Source organism: Amia ocellicauda, chromosome 9 (assembly GCF_036373705.1).
Source record: "Amia ocellicauda isolate fAmiCal2 chromosome 9, fAmiCal2.hap1, whole genome shotgun sequence".
NCBI lineage: Eukaryota > Metazoa > Chordata > Actinopteri > Amiiformes > Amiidae > Amia > Amia ocellicauda.
Genome location: NC_089858.1, coordinates 12,870,325 through 12,892,108, shown reverse-complemented (window position 1 = coordinate 12,892,108; position 21,784 = coordinate 12,870,325). Strand labels below are relative to the sequence as shown.

Here is a 21,784-nt window from a genome sequence, read left to right as displayed (position 1 = left end):
ACACCTTGATAACACATACAGAGGCCCTGATGACACAAGAACCAAAACAAGGATACAAGGTTAATGGCCACATTTCCCCTTAATGATTGGGGGTTGCAGGGGGCAGAAGGAGAGGCTGTGGGAGTTCCTGCAGCTTCCTGTGTTTATTTACTATTACAGCGGACAATGTATTAAGCAGTAGTGTTTTTAAGTAATTAACTGCATTTATGCTTTTAGATTGATGGAGGGCCTTATAGTCATTTTATTTTACCTGTAAACACTGGGGGTTCGCTGCACTTGAGGTGGGTTGACACAAGTTAGGGCATTTTTTGCAGTTGATTTTGTAGATGGGGAACTGAGGCTGGCCAGCAGCTAGGCCCGTAGTTACACTGTAGTGAAAAGCCCCAGTCTGGGTTGACTAAAAACCAGTTTGGTGACTTGAGTCTTGGACTTGGGCAAGACCAAATCAAGACTTTGACTTACAAAGTACAAATCTGTACCCTATCATGGTTTAATTTATCATTAGAAGACACTTTATACTTAATTTGTACAACAGCATTAACCTTGGTATCTTATGCCACAGTGATTAATTTAAAGAGCAGTTTTGGTGGAATGGCATGCTGTGTGATTTTTTTTACATATTGTCAGCATGTTGCAATTTTGTCTGCACAAAACATTTAGAATGGATATGCCTTTCCTAAAACATTTTTTTACACAAAAATAGAAATAAAAATAAGTTGAACACAAATATATATATATTTGCAGTAAATGCTTGGACTATCAAGGGGTTTGTATGGAGCCATCAATGTATTATTTTTAGTTGTGTGTATTTTATTTTTCAAACACTTCATATGAAACTTGTAACCTCTTAGTGTGTTATAGCATGCCTGTCAGACAAATTCCGTTTTAGGTGACTATGTGCTTGTATTTAATAAGCTGTATAATAATTTCCTCCACACGTTATTACGCAACCTGTTATTACCATATTCATTATTAATTCAGTGATCGTGAACATGTTAGAACAGTGGGGCAGAAATTCACCTTGTGTGCTTTTGACACTGGAAAAACGGCGTAACCTTAACATTAACAGATAACAGATAACATTAACCATGTCTGTGTCCAATACATAAACATGCCTGTGATATCTACCACCTGCAAAGAAGCAGGAGGCAAAACTCTTGAATGTGTCAAAGAACATCCCGCCGCTGTCAGTCGGTAGAGCGATACTTGCGCACAGGTGGGTTCACCGTCGGGGTTTTGAAAGACGGAAATTGTAACCAATCAGAGTGGCGAAGGAGGGGCATGTCCCTCCTTTTCAGGGCGGTACTCGTCACAAAGTAGCCAATGACAGAGGCGTTCTCTGAGTGTATAAAAAGAGCAGCAGCGGACTGTAAGTTATGTACAAGGGCAGAAGTTTGCACTGTATTTTTGGCATAAGTTACACTTCAATACGATTCAAACATGAGGGAGATCGTGCATCTGCAGGCTGGACAGTGCGGCAATCAAATCGGAGCTAAGGTCAGTATTGAATCGGCGAATAAAAAAACACGCAACATAGCTTTTAAATTAAAGCAACGTATAATACGCGTTTTAAATCAAGCCTCAACTTCTAAAGCCAACAAACCAGTGAACAGGTAACACGGGGGTGGAAGTGAGGCAAAGAAATATAAAAGTACTTTTAAATTCCGAACACATTAAAGTATACAGTACAGACAATCACAATTAATGAAATATTTGTACATTTTTTAAAAGCTAATTTCTTGGAAAATGTACATCGAATGTAATGAATCTCTAGCAATGGAGTGTTAAATCTGACATGTTTAATTCAACATATAATTGTCTTGATGTCGATATTTTGCTTGGGTGTTCAGTAGCTGTGGGGAGAGTAATGTGATTGGTCTCCACCTGGCATGGCCGCATTGCGGGGGCAAGGGAGCGGGTTAAACAGGGGAGGGCAATTCTCCTGCTCAGCTGTCTGCTGTATCCGACCTATGTGGGTAGTAAAAATGCGAAGTGGACCCCGTCATCAAACGAGCTACATCCACCCGTGTGCTTGGACTGGTGTCGCTGCCGCGGCTGAAATTCAAAGTGTCGGCATTGTGGCGCGCGCCTCCAGGGCCCGGGCGCGCGAAGCAGCGCGTGAGTGCGGCTGCGCAGTGCTGGTTTGAACTGGGACCTGCAAATACCACTGCCGCATACTGGGAGGACGCGAATACGAATCGATTTGTATTCAGACATTTATTCTGCCTAGTTCTACATGCGTGTAATTCAAGCTATCTCGAAACGCCGTACGATAATACATAAATATGACGCTATGTGGAGTTCTTCGGCTAGGTGGCTTTTGTAAGGGACTGCCGGGACAAGGCCTCCGAAAGATTATTATATTCTTATATATTAGACTTGTATGTTGTGCAGCATGTGCTCGAAGTGTCAGTGTCGCCTCCCTGCCCTGAATCGGCACATTTCTGTTGTGGTAAATGGCGACGCTCAGGACTGTGCTGTCTAAGTCCGATTCTTCCACCACAAGGATCTGTCTGCCATGGCTAATTCCCTTCATGTGGCCGTGTTTCACACACCGCAGTGTGCCAGGCTGTAGGGTAGTCGGTGTGGGTAATTGGGTTATGTTTGACGCTCTGGTCTGCTTGCTTCGTGTTTCCCCCTGTCGGTGCTGCTCCTGCGTGCTCGCGCGCCTGTGCGCCGCTCGATTTAGAACGCTACTGGCGTTCCCTGGTCTCCATGGCAACCGAGGAACGCTTCACTTATCTTGCGCTTTCCAACTGACACCTGCTTCTTTCACTCCACTGGAATTTAATTTAATTTACATGAAAACATTAAGAATAATTAGTAAATGTTAGCAAACTGTAAATTATATTCATATTATGAATATTGCATCAGTATTCCTGTTTTCTGAAGGTAAAGGAGAAGAACTGAAGGAGACTTAGTGTGCCTTCATTTTTATTTCTCTCATCTCCACTTTGTTTAATTACTTGGTCTTTTTCAACCTACTAATACCTATTTTGATTCTATATCATTCATATAAAACACTAAAGTTTTCAAGATCTCACATTTGTTTGACTTATCTGTGTAACTCTGTCTCTCTCTCTCTCTCAGTTCTGGGAGGTGATCAGCGACGAGCACGGCATAGACCCCACTGGGACCTACCATGGAGACAGTGACCTGCAGCTGGAGAGGATCAATGTGTACTACAATGAAGCCACAGGTGAGAGAGAGCTTTCAAAACAGTATATTCATGGTTACTAATTAGTTAACCTGACTGCCTTCATGTTTAACTGTGCTGTCCAACAGTAAACATTGGCAATTTGCTTAAATCAAGTGTAAAGAACCAATCTAATCTTCATTCTGTGTCTATTTCCAGGTGGCAAGTATGTGCCCCGTGCCGTTCTTGTGGACCTGGAGCCTGGCACCATGGACTCTGTGCGGTCGGGACCCTTCGGGCAGATCTTCAGACCCGACAACTTTGTGTTTGGTAAGTGCTCATAAAATATAGGTCTGATATTCAATATGTCAATATTTGTACTACAAATCAAGGCATGTAACTTGTAGACCAACTGTTAAATGAGATTAAATTAGTGACCATTTAGCCCCCCTGAAGTTGATTTGATTTAACGCAACAAGTTTAATATCGGTTATTTTATTGTATGCATTTCTTGCTCCTCAACAAAATGATCAATATCTTGACTTGAATTTAACAGGCCAGAGTGGTGCCGGAAACAACTGGGCCAAGGGCCACTACACTGAGGGGGCGGAGCTGGTGGACTCCGTCCTGGATGTGGTGAGGAAGGAGGCGGAGAGCTGCGACTGTCTGCAGGGCTTCCAGCTCACGCACTCCCTGGGAGGCGGCACTGGCTCCGGCATGGGCACCCTGCTGATCAGCAAGATCCGCGAGGAGTACCCCGACCGCATCATGAACACGTTCAGCGTGGTGCCCTCGCCCAAGGTGTCGGACACTGTAGTCGAGCCCTACAACGCCACCCTGTCTGTGCACCAGCTGGTGGAGAACACAGACGAGACCTACTGCATTGACAATGAGGCTCTGTACGATATCTGCTTCCGCACGCTCAAGCTGACCACGCCCACGTACGGAGACCTCAACCACCTGGTCTCTGCCACCATGAGCGGCGTCACCACCTGCCTGCGCTTCCCCGGGCAGCTGAACGCCGACCTGCGCAAGCTGGCCGTCAACATGGTGCCCTTCCCCCGCCTGCATTTCTTCATGCCCGGCTTCGCCCCCCTCACCAGCAGAGGCAGCCAGCAGTACCGCGCCCTCACGGTGCCTGAGCTCACCCAGCAGATGTTCGACGCCAAGAACATGATGGCCGCCTGCGACCCGCGCCACGGGCGCTACCTGACGGTGGCAGCGGTGTTCCGTGGGCGCATGTCCATGAAGGAGGTGGACGAGCAGATGCTGAACGTGCAGAACAAGAACAGCAGCTACTTTGTGGAATGGATCCCCAACAATGTGAAGACCGCCGTGTGCGACATCCCTCCACGCGGCCTGAAGATGGCCGCCACCTTCATCGGCAACAGCACGGCCATCCAGGAGCTGTTCAAGCGCATCTCCGAGCAGTTCACCGCCATGTTCCGCCGCAAGGCCTTCCTGCACTGGTACACCGGGGAGGGCATGGACGAGATGGAGTTCACCGAGGCCGAGAGCAACATGAACGACCTGGTGTCCGAGTACCAGCAGTACCAGGACGCCACGGCCGAGGAGGAGGGCGAGTTCGAGGAGGAGGAGGGAGAGGAGGAATTGGCCTAAGCATTCTGTACATTCTTCCAAGCTGTACAAACTCACCGATGTGGAAAATTTTCAATGTTCAAAATTTGTTTTGCTGTTATTTCTGCTATTCCTGTTTTCACTTCTCACTCTGTACAGAAGACACCTTCAAATAAAAGCACCTTTTTCATGAAATCTTACTATTCATTCCAGATCTTTTTAGTGACTTGTATTTAGTACTTCACTGATCTATAATTGTTGAATGAGACTACAATTCCAGTGCAGTCATGGGTAATGGTAAGGGTAGGCAAATTATACAAGCCTGTTAGGCTACATTACCAAAGTATTGGACTTTAGACTAAATGTTTATTTTAATAGCATTTAAGTACATGTGAGGTTGACATTCACAACCCTGTGGTTTAATTCTACCTGGACAATAAATCTTATAGATTTTCCCATTACACCATAGTTAATAGTGAGGGTTGGCAATAATTGTTTTGCAGACTTGGGATTCCAGAACATCTCTATTTGTAGATTGTCTAAAAATGTTATACATTGGAAAACCTTTTTTAAAAACAATTGGTGGGATATTGAAGGTAAGAAATGAAGGAGTATTGAGCTCAGGCTGAGGTTATAGGTGAAAATTAATTTGGCAGATTTATGTCGTCGTTAGGAGTCTGATCTGTCAGGATTACAGGTCACCTCAACGGGACTTTATCCTTGGTAATGCATTGTTTTTCCTGATAATCTCTATGTGAGACATTGCAGATACTGCTCTGCTTTAGAAGGACAATGTTCATCTATAGTGGTGTGGTGAGCAACCTACATTGATCATAGGGCTGCAAGTCCAGCTGTCAAATAACTGCAGGGCTGCAAGAACCCTTTTACCTTAATTAGAGCCACAAATGCTACATTTTAATTTAAAAAGCAATATAATGCAGTAAAGACATAACAAATGTATTAAGTGAATAATCCTAATACAAAATAAACAGTGGTCATAAATATATATATTTTTGGGGGCAGTTGTGGGTGGTAAGAGGATGCACGGGTGGTGGGCTATGGGTTGCCCACCACTGACTGCACTGGACCCTGAGAGTTTTAAACTGGTGCACTTAAGGATTCAGATTGCTTGTCCTGGGTGACTCTCCATACAAGTCCTATCTACAGTAGTTAAGAAATCAGGACAAGTAGTGTATTTTGAGTTATCTGACCTTTGTAGCATTAAGTTTCCTTACCTGCATTAGCTATCTTGAAGCTGATTTTTCTACATGGACCATTAAAAGCCACTGATTTCCATGGTAATGCCGATATAGATTTTACTGCACTATACTGTAATAAGATTGTTTTCAATCTCATTATCTCAATTTGAAAGGCTTCTTGTTACACGCCCAATTCTGTGAAAGCACGGATTATAAATAAACCAGGAGTGGGATACGTAATTATGTGGCAAAGTACATAAATTCATGACAATGGAGAACCATATAGACGAGACTATTAACTCTCGGTAGAATTATTTAAAAGACAGAAGCAGAACATTAGAGGCATGCTTCCCCGCTTTCTTTAATTATTCTATGAAACTATAAATATGGTCTTTTTAATAAAGCTGCAGGTACATTATCAGTGGCGTTATGATCATTTATAAACGCACTGCAACGAGCGCCATTTTCGGGGACTGTGCCAAAATGAGCGCAGACTGCTTAATTTTTTTTTAATTATTATTCCACCAATAACATTCCTCCATTTGGCCTTGTGCAGGCAAACGCGCAATCCAATGACACATCAATCATTTAAACAGACCAATCGGTGTGCGCGTCTTTGTCATCTCTGCGGCAAAGCAGGTGTGGCAGTAGAGAAAGAATGAAATGAGCCAATCAGAAATAAGAGACGGCACGGTAGGGCGGGGCCTACGCGTGACCGATGAGCCGGCCCGAAGCACCAATCGCAGCCTCGGGAATCGGGGAAGGGGCGGCCGTGTGGGCGGGGTCTGAGTGAGGTCCTGGGGATTTTTTTGTTAAGATTGGCGCATAAAACACAGACTGCAGCTGCTGAGACAACGTGTGTTTTTCTGTCTCTGATTTTTTTTTACTGCGTCACCCGAGAATTTTCAACACCGCTTCAACATGAGGGAGATTGTCCATCTGCAAGCCGGCCAGTGCGGAAATCAAATCGGCGCCAAGGTCTGTATGAGAGCCATTGAATAGCCTCGATGGAAGCGCGGTGTGATGGAGGGGTGTTCCCTGCGCGGTGCAATGCGGAAATTGGCTGCACGCAGCAATATGGCAGAAAGGAACAAACAAAAAGCAAAGTCCAGTGCCGGCCTCTGGCGACACCTTGGCAGACGCTTCAGCTGTAGTCAGGCTGGTCGGGTCCGATGTTAATCTAAGGGACCAAATATGATTTCCCCACCCCATCGACGATACTAAGATGGCAATTTCAACGTGGCACCAGATCTGTGTAGAGTAGATCTTAATGCCGCCCGCCGGCCCATCCCTTTCAAATGTAATTAAGTGCGTCATTTTTCATGGTGCATAGATGAGCTTCGTCGATAACCCACCCTGGGTCTATTGTCTCCTGAAGATCCTTAAGCTTTCTGAAACGTACAATCTTCGAGATGTGTGTTTAATCATGTTTACGTTTGTCAAATCCTTGTATAACCAAACTGATTACTAGACATGAGTGATGTGGGCTTGTATCTTTTTTTTAATGTATAAACCTTTGCATCGTCATAATAGCGGCGAGCCTCGCCCCGCACAGATCGGCGCTGTTGTCTCCAGACCAGTCATGTTCCTCCCTTCACTGTGGGGTTTATAGCGGTGGAGGATGGAAGTGTCCGAGCCTGGGCTTTGCCTGTGACGCAGTGGCACCGCAGTTTCTATTTAAGGTGCTTTATTTGGCATAAGTAACAGATTCGCAGTGTTTCCAAAGCAATAAAACATTGCATGAGAAACAATAAAAATGTGATGGGCTACTACCTGACCTAATTACATGTTAATTCGGTGTTTAATAAAATACAAGACAATTCATCAGGATGTCTGCAATGTGTATATATATATATTTTTTCCATCTTGATGTACTGGCCTTTGAGCTTTTGTGTGTTGAGGGGGGGGGGGAGGATTGTCCGCCATTTTAGAAAGTTCCAGTCGTGATGGCTCCTCCTTTTCCTGGTTCGCGAATGGACGTATTGATTGTCCATCACTCCACACTTCATTTTTCGTCGCATTTATGATATCGCCCTGGTATCTTTGGTGTACCAAATTTTATATATTCTTGGTGTGGACGCCCTACTGTCTGGGACACTTAACTTATAGTGTGTGTGTTTAAAAAATAAAATGCGTATTGTAGTGTGTTGAGACGGCATGTGCTGGTGTGCAGTTGCACATTGTGCGCCTCCAGCTGCGGCGGCTGTGGTCGCGTTCGAGAAGCGCAGTTTTGAGCAGAGATTCGAGTGCTGCTGCGTGACGTCACTGAGCCCCACCCGCAGAAATCGGCAAAATCGCCGCAGCCCAGCGCAGCTGTGAACGGGTACTGCGGAACCAAGAGACGATGTGGAGATCAAGAGGGACATGATCAAATAAAAAAATGTCACTAAAAATACTGCTGCCCGTTGTTGGCGGTGGCAAAAGCCAACGTCTTGCACAATGAAGCCGTGAACCGCATAGCCAACGCCTTATGCATAATTCTAGACTGACGCGTTGTCAATGGTTTATTAAATTTGCATTGATCAATGTAAATCTATGATGAATAATAAAGCTGTAACCAATATGATTGGCAGTTTTTTCGTAAGATCTGTTACTGAATGAAATCGATTACTGCAGGGTTTGTGAAACGCATCTAATCGAAACAATGCCTGTGACGTCAGCTCATTGACTGACTTGAATTTGTTTTGTGTGTGAAAATGGAAATGTCCCTAATGTGGGTGTATGTATTGCTTGGCAGGAGAGAGACCTCTCCTGGCTCAGTGACCACAGTGCTGGTCCACTCGGGGCAGCCAGGTCTGCCTGTGTCAGCCTGTTTCTATGACGATGCATATTCTAGACCTAATGCTGCCCTGCAACCATTGTTGAAGTTTCTTTGTACTTGTAATATGATTTTACAGAATACTGAATGCAGGGTTTCTACTGGGTGTTTTTCCCATTTTAGTGCAGTCTTGTAGGAGGTCCACTCAGTCTACACATTTAACTCTTGTACAGCACAATGGGCTGGGTCATGCAGTCAAATTCACAGCAGATTTGTCTTTTTGCATTGGATACCGGTAATTGGGTTAGCATTCAAAACTGTTTTTCTAGCATGGATCCCTCAAATTTGGTGCTCAATTTCTCTTCTTTTTTTAAAATGTATAAATAAAATTTCAATTTCAAATCGCCATGAATTAAATCTTGCAGGAGGGGGAAGGGATCTTTGCTTGAGGCTGTGCTGTGCTGGACTTTGCTGGCAGTGTGGGTGGGGGGCCTGATTGGGCTGTGGCCCAGGGCAGCATCCTTTAGTCTTGGCAATGCCTTAATCCCTCTTTTATTCAAATGCACCATGCTTGGTGCAGCATTAACCATGTGGTAGTTGGCTAATTTGATACATGGCTCTGCCGTCCTCACCACTCCGGCAGTGTGCTGCTGTAGCAGGGTGCCTGGGTCACTAGTACCTGTGTAGATCACAATGCAGGCTGTGTGGGTAGTGCAGCTGCAGGCTGAACTGTGTTCCTCCAGACTCTTTGGTCTAGGAACAGTCACTGGGGGTTCAATTACTTCCCATTGCTGTTGATTAGGACAGTCACGTCTGGGATAGTTTTCTCTTCTCGGGCTCTGGATCTCCTTGTTGAGTCTTGTCCCTGAGCTGCATGTCCTATTGCATGTCCTGCTTCATGGCCTTTAACTGGGTCTGTCGTTCTCCTGCTTAGTCTTTCCCTGACGGTGACTCGGCTCGCTTCACCTGTGCCACCTCGTCCCTCTGCTGCTGGGTGAGGCTGGCCTGCATACAGGCGGTCGGGGGTTCCCTGTTGGTTCACTTGTGCTGCGCTGTCATGTGCGTTCAGTACTGGTGTTCCCTGGTTTCCATGGCAACTGAGAATGCCTTCATGTATATTGTACTTTCCAACTGACAATCATTGTCCAACATTTTGCAGATTAGACTTTCACTTTTTTTGTGCGCGTCTCTACCGTATATCTAAAGAGCTATTTTCTCTCAATAACGTGCTCTCTCTCTCTCTCTCTCTCTCTCTCTCTCTCTCTCAGTTCTGGGAGGTGATCAGCGACGAGCACGGCATCGACCCCACTGGGAGCTACCATGGAGACAGCGACCTGCAGCTGGAGAGGATCAACGTGTACTACAATGAAGCCTCTGGTGAGGGACAGCTTGCATAGCAGGAATATTTTATCATGCAGATATTGCTGAAAAACTTGGGAGCTTGGGGTGGTTCAGATGGATGATGCAGTTATTTTTAGTTTACTCCTCCACTGTAGGTGTTGGCGCAGCCTGTGCAAGTGCTCCATGATAACATTAGGAACTACTGCAGGATTTCTACTGATCTGTTCAGATATTGAAGCCTGATGTTTCACACGTTGCATCACCATCTGCCCTGCAACTTACCACTCCTTTTGTTAATTTAAATGTGTCCTTCTTGGAGAATATATTGTTTAAGTGTACCTGGTTACTCCAGGCTGAGTTTGGAGGTTGGTATTTCATACTTGTTTTAGAGCTCAGAAGGAGCAGGCACTGTACAAATCTTTCTTTACAAATTTTGGTTCTCTATTCATTTTCCAGGTGGCAAGTATGTGCCCCGTGCCATCCTTGTGGACCTAGAGCCTGGCACCATGGACTCTGTGCGGTCAGGACCCTTCGGGCAGATCTTCAGACCCGACAACTTTGTGTTTGGTAAGTGCTTTTAAACCTCCCAAGGGCGGTATTATAGAGACTCCCTCTGCTGAAGTGTTTTATTTAGTCAAAATTTGAATTTTGTGTAGAATATAAATGTATTATCTGTGTACTACTAATACTGTAGTGATTCTTTAAGAATGATGTAACCTCATTGCATTGACGACCTCTACAGCAGTTTTTAGTTCCAAATTTGTGTGTAGTGTAAATGTATATTCTGTCCTACCAATCCTGTAATACTGTAGTAATTCTTGATGCCCTGGTTTTGTCAACAGGCCAGAGTGGTGCCGGAAACAACTGGGCCAAGGGCCACTACACTGAGGGGGCGGAGCTGGTGGACTCCGTCATGGATGTGGTGAGGAAGGAGGCGGAGAGCTGCGACTGTCTGCAGGGCTTCCAGCTCACGCACTCCCTGGGAGGCGGCACTGGCTCCGGCATGGGCACCCTGCTGATCAGCAAGATCCGCGAGGAGTACCCCGACCGCATCATGAACACGTTCAGCGTGGTGCCCTCGCCCAAGGTGTCGGACACTGTAGTCGAGCCCTACAACGCCACCCTGTCTGTGCACCAGCTGGTGGAGAACACAGACGAGACCTACTGCATTGACAATGAGGCTCTGTACGATATCTGCTTCCGCACGCTCAAGCTGACCACGCCCACGTACGGAGACCTCAACCACCTGGTCTCTGCCACCATGAGCGGCGTCACCACCTGCCTGCGCTTCCCCGGGCAGCTGAACGCCGACCTGCGCAAGCTGGCCGTCAACATGGTGCCCTTCCCCCGCCTGCATTTCTTCATGCCCGGCTTCGCCCCCCTCACCAGCAGAGGCAGCCAGCAGTACCGCGCCCTCACGGTGCCTGAGCTCACCCAGCAGATGTTCGATTCCAAGAACATGATGGCCGCCTGCGACCCGCGCCACGGGCGCTACCTGACGGTGGCGGCGGTGTTCCGTGGGCGCATGTCCATGAAGGAGGTGGACGAGCAGATGCTGAACGTGCAGAACAAGAACAGCAGCTACTTCGTGGAATGGATCCCCAACAACGTGAAGACCGCCGTGTGCGACATCCCTCCACGCGGCCTGAAGATGGCCGCCACCTTCATCGGCAACAGCACGGCCATCCAGGAGCTGTTCAAGCGCATCTCCGAGCAGTTCACCGCCATGTTCCGCCGCAAGGCCTTCCTGCACTGGTACACCGGGGAGGGCATGGACGAGATGGAGTTCACCGAGGCCGAGAGCAACATGAACGACCTGGTGTCCGAGTACCAGCAGTACCAGGATGCCACGGCTGAGGAGGAGGGAGAGTTTGAGGAGGAGGAGGGAGAGGAATTGGCCTAAGCTTTCTGTAAATTGTTCCAAGCTGTACAAACTGACTGACGTGCAACATTTATTTTCAATGTTCAGAATTTGTTCTTTGTTTTGCTGTCACTTCTGCTATTCCCTTTTTCACTCGTCATTCTGTACAGAAGGCACCTGCAAATAAAACCACCTTTTTGGTTAAGTCTCTCTCTCATTCCAGGTCTCTTCCATAGTGACATTGTATTTAGTCATTCATAGATCTTTAATATTGTTGAATGAGACTGCAATTCCAGTGCAGTCTTTGGTAATGGTAAGAGGAGGTTAATTATACAAACCTGATACCCAGTGTAGGAGGAAACACTCTGGCTCTGGAGACATGGGCAAACCTGGCTTTGTCACTGGGGGTCAATTGCAGCAAACTTATATGGAGCTGCATACTAGTTAATGGCACTCTTGGGATAATTCCTGGATTCCTACTAAGGTGTTCGTGGGTGTTTTCTTTCTCTCTTGGCTGAAGACTAGTTCATAATCGGGCAGGAGTAGGACTAAATGGGACTAATCTATAGCAGGCAGCAGTTATTTTGGGGTTTGTTGCAATTGAGGCAGTCCGCATAATAAAGTCCGCAGCTGCAAAGTTAATTGCAATGGTTATTAAACGTGTAGTATGGAGCTGTATACTAATCATGGGCTTGTCCCCCACTTTGTATAATGCGGTTGGTTACAATTTGACCCAGAGTGCCTTAATGCAGGTTGGCTGTGCATGTGTACACCAGGCAACATGCTTAATCAACCCAACCATTCACTGCTGGTATGAAGAAGCACACAAATGGAACCTTTTTGTCTCAACACTGAAGTGTTTTTTAATCTTGCTGTCTTTTGTTTCCTCCGAGACCTTGGCCAGTGTAATGGGGCCCTTGTTAACTCTTTATGGGTAGTTGCTATGGTATGTGATGCAGGATGCTGTCTCACTGGGCGTGTTTTTTTTTGTTTTTGTTTTTTTACCCCCCTTGTTCTTGTACAGATCCATTCCACTAGTACCATACAAACCAACATCCCACTCCTGTCACACTGGGGTGGACGAGAGGGAAGAGTTTACTTAACTTAATTTTCCACAGTGTAGGAATTCACAAAAGCACTGTTGTGATGAGTCATAGTACAGCAAAGTTATGCTGAAAATGCAGTGAGGGGGGAAAAAAAAAAATTAAGCCAATTAAGTGTTATTTGAAGAGCATTTGTAGACCATTTCAATGCCAAAAGGATGTTGCACAAGACTGAAAACAACCCTCAGCATGATTGTCTGAGTTTGTGTCATGGCAACATGGACAGGTTATAGCAAATCGCAAACACCTCAGGGGATGAACTCATCTGGCAGCCCCCCCTCCCCTGATTCTGTCCTCAGCAGAGGAAGTCGCACCTTGATCAGTACACACACTGTGGCCCTGACAACCCAAGAATCAAAACATGAGGATGCAAGGTTAAGGCCTTAGTTATTTTATGGGTTTTTGCTGCGGGCAGGGGGGGAATCATAAAAGCTTCTGTGGCTATTTCAGATGGATTAAGGCATTTTTTCAGCTGTTGATTTTGTAGAAGGGATCCTAGTGAGGCTAGGCCTGAAGTTACACTGTTGTGAAAAGCCCTGGTCTGGGATCTAGGGGTCAGACCAAATCACAAAGGATAAATCAACCGTGTCATGGTTTGATTTATCATTAGAAGCCACTTTAAACTATTTTTAAATTAATACTTCATATGGTAAGATGTACAACAGCATTAATTTTGGTAGTTTATGCCACAGTGATTCACTTAAAGTAGTTTTAGTAGATTTGCATGTTGTATGATTTTTTTATATATATGTTATTTTTTATGGTTTAGTCAGCATGTCACAATTTTGCCTGCAGAAAACGTTCAGAATGGGTATTCCTCTCCTAAAACTTCAAAATAAAAATCTAATGGAAGTTTTGGTAAGCATTATATATATATATATATATATATATATATATATATATATATATATATATATATATATATATATATATATATATATATATATAACTGTAAATGCCTGGACTATCAAGGGGTTTGTATGGAGCCATCAATATATTATTTGTAGTTGTCTTTTATTTTTCAAACACTTCCTGTGAAACTTGTAACCTCTTTAGTGTGTTATATTCCTCTCTGAGACAAATTTAAGTAGGCACTTTCTTTCCACACTCCACGTTTCAGAACTTATTAAAACCATATTCATTATTATTTCCGTGATCATAGAAATGGGGAGCAGGATCTGGACACGTGGACTAGAAATTCACCTTGTGCACTTCTTACACTGAAAAAACGGCATAAACATTAACCATGACTGTCCAATGAATACGCATGACTGTAATATGTACAATTTGATGGATATGTAAAAAAAAAAAATCCCGCCTTAATCTTCGGAGAAACATTCATATCAATCATTCAAATATACCAATTGCAACACATTATTTGTGTCGCGCTGAGAGAGACAGGTGAAGAGGCCAATCGGAATCGCGATATCAGAGGACAGGTGGGTTCACCGTCGGCGTTTTGACAGACGGAAATTGCAACCAATCAGAGTGGCGAAAGATGGGCTTTCCCCTCCTTTTCAGGGCGGTACTCTTCTCAGAGTAGCCAATGACAGAGGCGTTCTCTGAGTTGGTATAAAAGAGCAGCAGCGGACTGTAAGTTACATTCAAGGGTAGAAGTTTGCACTGTGTTTGTGCTGTTTGTTAACTTCAATACGATTCAAACATGAGGGAGATCGTGCATCTGCAGGCTGGACAGTGCGGCAATCAAATCGGCGCTAAGGTCAGTATTGAATCGGCGAATAAAACCCGGTCAACATGGCTTTTAATTTAAAGTAACGCCTGAAAGGTATCAGTGAGCAGGTAACAGCAGGGGAAGTGAGTTTAAAAAAAAAAAAAAAAACTTTTAAAAGCGAATTTCTTGGCCAATTAAATCTAACGAATCCGTTACAATGGAGTGTTCAATCTAACTAATTCAGTGAACTTCTGCTCGTGGCGGTGTTCCGGGTGCATTGCAGGGGCGAGGAAGCGGGATAAACCGGGGGGGAATTATCGCTTTCCTGCTTTATCCGACGATTCGCTTCTGATATGTTGGTAGTAAAATATGTAATAAAAAAAAAATGGAAATGATCGGTTTTCATGCCTCGTGGTTTGAAATCGCGGTGTCGGTTGCCGGCCTGGGCTCGGCGCGCGCTTCCGGAGAGCCGGGCGCGGTAATGGCGGCCTGCTGGGAAGAGCGGGATTTGTCTGCCATGGCTGAGTTCCTCCGCCCTTCCCCCTTACAATATGGCTGATTTACACACCGCAGTGTACCAGGATGTAGAGGGTCGGTGTGGACAATGGGGTTACGTTTGACCCTCTTGTATCCTTGGTTCGTATTTCCTCGCATACAGGCAGTCTGTGCTCTCTTGCACTTTCCAACAGTCCACTGCCAATGCTCGTTTCAAACTTTACCGCCTTTAATTTACTACGGTTAGAAATAGTTTAGTCTACGAGCACTTAAAGATCATCCACAAATAATCTTTCGGGCGTTTTACCGTTGGCCTGCTTTTCCCCCCTCCTTCTGGTGTTGCAGCATGTACATAATTCGTGCATAAAAAATTGCATCACTGTCCCAAGTTTTGCTGATTTTTAGAATTTCAACTTTAGTTTTTGTGGTTTCTCTCTCTCTCTCTCTCTCTCTCTCTCTCAGTTCTGGGAGGTGATCAGCGACGAGCACGGCATCGACCCCACTGGGAGCTACCATGGAGACAGCGACCTGCAGCTGGAGAGGATCAACGTGTACTACAATGAAGCCTCCGGTGAGGGACCGCGTATTCTCTTAAATCCTGATCCTGCATTAACTTTTAATTGTGCTGTAAATCTTGGATATTTAAAATATCCATGAGTTTGTTAAATCTAATTTTTCATTGTCTGTTTCCAGGTGGCAAGTATGTGCCTCGTGCCGTTCTTGTGGACCTGGAGCCTGGCACCATGGACTCTGTGCGGTCGGGACCCTTCGGGCAGATCTTTAGACCCGACAACTTTGTGTTTGGTAAGTGCTCATAAAATATAGGTCTGATATTCAATATGTCAATATTTGTACTACAAGGCATGTAACTTGTAGACCAACTGTTAAATGAGATTAAATTAGTGACCACTTAGCCCCCCTGAAGTTGATGTGATTTAACAGTACAAGTTTAATATGTTATTTTATTGTGTGCATTTCTTGCTCCTCAACAAAATGATCAATATCTTGACTTGAATTTAACAGGCCAGAGTGGTGCCGGAAACAACTGGGCCAAGGGCCACTACACTGAGGGGGCGGAGCTGGTGGACTCCGTCCTGGATGTGGTGAGGAAGGAGGCGGAGAGCTGCGACTGTCTGCAGGGCTTCCAGCTCACGCACTCCCTGGGAGGCGGCACTGGCTCCGGCATGGGCACCCTGCTGATCAGCAAGATCCGCGAGGAGTACCCCGACCGCATCATGAACACGTTCAGCGTGGTGCCCTCGCCCAAGGTGTCGGACACTGTAGTCGAGCCCTACAACGCCACCCTGTCTGTGCACCAGCTGGTGGAGAACACAGACGAGACCTACTGCATTGACAATGAGGCGCTGTACGATATCTGCTTCCGCACGCTCAAGCTGACCACGCCCACGTACGGAGACCTCAACCACCTGGTCTCTGCCACCATGAGCGGCGTCACCACCTGCCTGCGCTTCCCCGGGCAGCTGAACGCCGACCTGCGCAAGCTGGCCGTCAACATGGTGCCCTTCCCCCGCCTGCATTTCTTCATGCCCGGCTTCGCCCCCCTCACCAGCAGAGGCAGCCAGCAGTACCGCGCCCTCACGGTGCCTGAGCTAACCCAGCAGATGTTCGATTCCAAGAACATGATGGCCGCCTGCGACCCGCGCCACGGGCGCTACCTGACAGTGGCGGCGGTGTTCCGTGGGCGCATGTCCATGAAGGAGGTGGACGAGCAGATGCTGAACGTGCAGAACAAGAACAGCAGCTACTTCGTGGAATGGATCCCCAACAACGTGAAGACCGCCGTGTGCGACATCCCTCCACGTGGCCTGAAGATGGCCGCCACCTTCATCGGCAACAGCACGGCCATCCAGGAGCTGTTCAAGCGCATCTCCGAGCAGTTCACCGCCATGTTCCGCCGCAAGGCCTTCCTGCACTGGTACACCGGGGAGGGCATGGACGAGATGGAGTTCACCGAGGCCGAGAGCAACATGAATGACCTGGTGTCCGAGTACCAGCAGTACCAGGATGCCACGGCCGAGGAGGAGGGCGAGTTCGAGGAGGAGGAGGGAGAGGAGGAATTGGCCTAAGCTTTTTGTAAATTTAAAAAAAAAAAAAATCCAAGCTGTACAAACTCACTGACATTCAAAACTTATTTTCAATGTTCAGAATTTCTTTTGCTGTCACTTTTATTTTTTATTTTTTTGTTCGGTCTGTACAGAAGACAATGTGCAAATAAAACTGCCTTTTTTTGGTCAAGTCTCTCTTCATTCCAAATGTTTTCCATCTTTAATATTGTTGGAGACTACAAATCCATTACAGTCATGGGTAATGGGATGAGTAGGTTCATTATACAAGCCTGTAAGGCTACATTACCGGAATGTTACTTTTTCCAGTACACCATAGTTAATGGAGAAGGTTGGCAATAACTGTTATACAGACTTGGAGTTCTAGTACATCTCTAATATTAGAGACTAAATCTACAAGTGCAGTGAAGGCCTTATTGGTGGGATATTGATGTTGAGAATATTGAGGTCCTAGTGAAAACGTATTTTACAGATGTAGTGAGGTCAGGAGTCTGAACTGTCACAATTACTTTTTCCTTTAGACACCCCAATACATGGAACTTTACCCCTGGCAAAGTTCCTTCTTTTCCTTCCCCTGATAATATCTACGTGAGTCATTGCAGATCCTGCCTTGCTTTAAAAGGACAATTTTCATCCCTGCCTGATTACCCTGGTGCACTTTAAAGATTATGGATGCTTGGCCTGGGTGACGCCACAAATCCAATCTACTGAATATAAGAAATCAAGGACAAGTACATGTATTTTGAGTTAATTGACCTTTTGTAGCATTAAGTTTCATTACTAGCTTTAGCGATCCTTAATGTTTGTTACAGGGACCTCTAAAAGCTATTGTCTTTAATTGTAATGTCGATATATTTTACTGCAGTATACGGTAATATTGTCGATTTCATCGCAGTTTGAAAAGCTGATCCACGCCCAATTCTATGAAATCACGGATTATTCATTAACCAGCAGTGGATTACCTCATTGTGGCAAAACACATTAGTTCATATCAATGGAGAACCACCGACGAAACTACATCGGAAGAATAAAGAGACAAGTAAAACATTGTTTCCTCGCATTCATTAATTCTATAAAACTACATTAATTTTAATAAAGATACAACTAACTTGTAAGTGGCCTTAATTTATAAATGCACAAAGCGCCATTTTTGTGAACTCACCCCAAAATGAGCGCAGTCATTTATTATTTTTATTCCACCAATTAGATTCCTCCATTTGCCTTGTACGGGCAGACACACAATAGGCCAACACATCAATCAAGTAAACCGGCCAATCGGTGGGCGCGTCTTCGGTCAAGTCTGTGGCGTAACAGCAGTGGGTGGTAAAGAATGAAATGCACCAATCACAGATAAGAAGACGCGTGATTGACGGCCCGATGTACCAATCGCAGACACGGGGATCGAGGGAAGAGGCGGGTGTGTGGTCGGAGTCTTTGAAGTCCTGTATTTTTTTTTTTGAGGATTGCGCATAAAATACGGACTGCGGCTGCAGACAGTGCGCAGATTCCTGTTTCTCTTTCAGTCTTACTGCGGCTCCTGAGCATTTTTCCACAGCATCAATATGAGAGAGATTGTCCATCTGCAAGCCGGCCAGTGCGGAAATCAAATCGGCGCCAAGGTCTGTATGACAAACCCATTCAAAAGCCTTGATTTAAGCATGGTGTCATTGAGGGATGTTCCCTGCCCAGTGCAATGCGGAAATTGTCTGTATGGCAGAAAGGAACAAAAAATAAAAACCAAAAAAATGCAAAGTCCAGTGCCGGCCTTTGGCGACACCTTGGCAGAGGCTTCAGCTGTAGTCGGGCTGGTCGGGTCCGATGTTAATCTAAGGGACCAAATATGATTTATTTCCCCACCCCATCGACGATACTAAGATGGCAATTTCAACGTGGCACCAGATCTGTGTAGAGTAGATCTTAATGCCGCCCGCCGGCCCATCCCTTTCAAATGTAATTAAGTGCGTCATTTTTCATGGTGCATAGATGAGCTTCGTCGATAACCCACCCTGGGTCTATTGTCTCCTGAAGATCCTTAAGCTTTCTGAAACGTGTCTATAAGATGTGTAGTTTTTGTGTGTGCAATCTTCCAGATTTATGCGTAATCGTTACTTTTCTGTCAATCCTTGCATAACCAAACCGATTACTAGACATAAGCAATGTGAGCTTGTATTTTTGTTATATCTGTATAAACCTTCGCATCGTTATAATCGCGATGAGCCTCGCCCCGCACAGATCGGTACTGCCTAGTCTAGACCAGTCATGTTCCTCACTTCACTGCTGGGGTTGATAGCGGTGGAGGATGGAAGTGTCCGGGCCTGGGTTTTGCCTTTGACAGTGGCATCTCTTTCTCTTTTTCTCTTTCTCTTTCTCTCTCTCTCTCTCTCTCTCTCTCTCTCTCAGTTCTGGGAGGTGATCAGCGACGAGCACGGCATCGACCCCACTGGGAGCTACCATGGAGACAGCGACCTGCAGCTGGAGAGGATCAATGTGTACTACAATGAAGCCTCAGGTATTCGAGTCCAGGGATATTACTCTACCATGCATGTATTACCGATGAAGAAACCTATTTCAAGATATCTGTTTTTGGGGGCAGCGGGGCCTAGTTGTGTTCTATGGATAAGAAAAACGTTATGATGGTGATTAACATTTGAAACTGTTGCAGGATTTACACAGATGTGATTCAGATAGTGAAGGTTGATGTTCCAAATAATGTTGCAGGGTATTGACAGCAGTGATGCAATTTGCCATTCCATTTGAAAAGAACAATTTTCCTTCTTAGAAAATGTATTGTTTTTAAGTGTCCCTGGTTACTCCAGGCGGAGTTTGGAGGTTGGTATTCCATACTTGTGTTTGAGCCCTGAAGGAGCAGGCACTGTTCAGTGGAAATCATTCTTTACTCATTTTTGATTCTCTATCCATTTCCAGGTGGCAAGTATGTGCCCCGTGCCATCCTTGTGGACCTGGAGCCTGGCACCATGGACTCTGTGCGGTCGGGACCCTTTGGGCAGATCTTCAGACCCGACAACTTTGTGTTTGGTGAGTGTTTTTAAACCTCCTAAGGGCGGTATTATAGAGACTCCCTCTGCTGAAGTGTTTTATTTAGTCAAAATTTGAATTTTGTGTAGAATATAAATGTATTATCTGTGTACTACTAATACTGTAGTGATTCTTTAAGAATGATGTAACCTCATTGCAGCATAGTCTGGATTCTTTGCATATTCAAAAGATTTAAGTTTGCTCTGCTGTGTGTCCGTTCACTTAAAATGCTGCCTGAGAGAAATAATTGATGCCCTGGTTTTGTCAACAGGCCAGAGTGGTGCCGGAAACAACTGGGCCAAGGGCCACTACACTGAGGGGGCGGAGCTGGTGGACTCCGTCATGGATGTGGTGAGGAAGGAGGCGGAGAGCTGCGACTGTCTGCAGGGCTTCCAGCTCACGCACTCCCTGGGAGGCGGCACTGGCTCCGGCATGGGCACCCTGCTGATCAGCAAGATCCGCGAGGAGTACCCCGACCGCATCATGAACACGTTCAGCGTGGTGCCCTCGCCCAAGGTGTCGGACACTGTAGTCGAGCCCTACAACGCCACCCTGTCTGTGCACCAGCTGGTGGAGAACACAGACGAGACCTACTGCATTGACAATGAGGCTCTGTACGATATCTGCTTCCGCACGCTCAAGCTGACCACGCCCACGTACGGAGACCTCAACCACCTGGTCTCTGCCACCATGAGCGGCGTCACCACCTGCCTGCGCTTCCCCGGGCAGCTGAACGCCGACCTGCGCAAGCTGGCCGTCAACATGGTGCCCTTCCCCCGCCTGCATTTCTTCATGCCCGGCTTCGCCCCCCTCACCAGCAGAGGCAGCCAGCAGTACCGCGCCCTCACGGTGCCTGAGCTCACCCAGCAGATGTTCGATTCCAAGAACATGATGGCCGCCTGCGACCCGCGCCACGGGCGCTACCTGACGGTGGCGGCGGTGTTCCGTGGGCGCATGTCCATGAAGGAGGTGGACGAGCAGATGCTGAACGTGCAGAACAAGAACAGCAGCTACTTCGTGGAATGGATCCCCAACAACGTGAAGACCGCCGTGTGCGACATCCCTCCACGTGGCCTGAAGATGGCCGCCACCTTCATCGGCAACAGCACGGCCATCCAGGAGCTGTTCAAGCGCATCTCCGAGCAGTTCACCGCCATGTTCCGCCGCAAGGCCTTCCTGCACTGGTACACCGGGGAGGGCATGGACGAGATGGAGTTCACCGAGGCCGAGAGCAACATGAACGACCTGGTGTCCGAGTACCAGCAGTACCAGGACGCCACGGCCGAGGAGGAGGGCGAGTTCGAGGAGGAGGAGGGAGATGAAGAGGCCGCATAAGCTTGCACTTCTCCACCTGTCTCATTCTTTGTCATTTCTCTGTTATTGTTCTGTTTTTGTTTTAACTGTACTGGAGAAATCAATAAATGCACTTGATCTTAAGATCTAAATTTGCTTTGTGGTGATTTTGAATAGCCTACAATTAGGGGTTATTTTAAGTCAGCCCCCTAGCAGTGTATTCAGCTC

At 46.2% G+C, this 21,784-nt stretch overlaps 4 protein-coding genes across 4 annotated transcripts; all 4 read left to right on the top strand.

Annotated features, from left to right (window-relative positions):
* The first annotated feature begins 1,342 nt into the window (after positions 1 to 1,342).
* Positions 1,343 to 4,909, top strand: LOC136758651 (tubulin beta-4B chain). Its single transcript, XM_066713201.1, has 4 exons — positions 1,343 to 1,497; positions 3,091 to 3,199; positions 3,356 to 3,466; positions 3,693 to 4,909. Exons 1-4 carry the CDS (start codon positions 1,441 to 1,443, stop codon positions 4,754 to 4,756), a joined length of 1,341 nt encoding a protein of 446 aa, XP_066569298.1. The 5' UTR covers positions 1,343 to 1,440; the 3' UTR covers positions 4,757 to 4,909.
* A 1,822-nt stretch (positions 4,910 to 6,731) lies between these two features.
* LOC136758652 (tubulin beta-4B chain) lies at positions 6,732 to 12,078 on the top strand. Its single transcript, XM_066713202.1, has 4 exons — positions 6,732 to 6,891; positions 9,940 to 10,048; positions 10,469 to 10,579; positions 10,855 to 12,078. The coding sequence occupies exons 1-4, from the start codon at positions 6,835 to 6,837 to the stop codon at positions 11,913 to 11,915; spliced, it is 1,338 nt and encodes a 445-aa protein (XP_066569299.1). The 5' UTR covers positions 6,732 to 6,834; the 3' UTR covers positions 11,916 to 12,078.
* Positions 12,079 to 14,542: 2,464 nt separating this feature from the next.
* LOC136758648 (tubulin beta-4B chain) lies at positions 14,543 to 17,399 on the top strand. Its single transcript, XM_066713198.1, has 4 exons — positions 14,543 to 14,696; positions 15,606 to 15,714; positions 15,837 to 15,947; positions 16,167 to 17,399. Exons 1-4 carry the CDS (start codon positions 14,640 to 14,642, stop codon positions 17,228 to 17,230), a joined length of 1,341 nt encoding a protein of 446 aa, XP_066569295.1. The 5' UTR covers positions 14,543 to 14,639; the 3' UTR covers positions 17,231 to 17,399.
* Positions 17,400 to 18,688: 1,289 nt separating this feature from the next.
* Positions 18,689 to 21,708, top strand: LOC136758649 (tubulin beta chain). Its single transcript, XM_066713199.1, has 4 exons — positions 18,689 to 18,846; positions 19,628 to 19,736; positions 20,153 to 20,263; positions 20,535 to 21,708. Exons 1-4 carry the CDS (start codon positions 18,790 to 18,792, stop codon positions 21,596 to 21,598), a joined length of 1,341 nt encoding a protein of 446 aa, XP_066569296.1. The 5' UTR covers positions 18,689 to 18,789; the 3' UTR covers positions 21,599 to 21,708.
* The last annotated feature ends 76 nt before the right edge of the window (positions 21,709 to 21,784 follow it).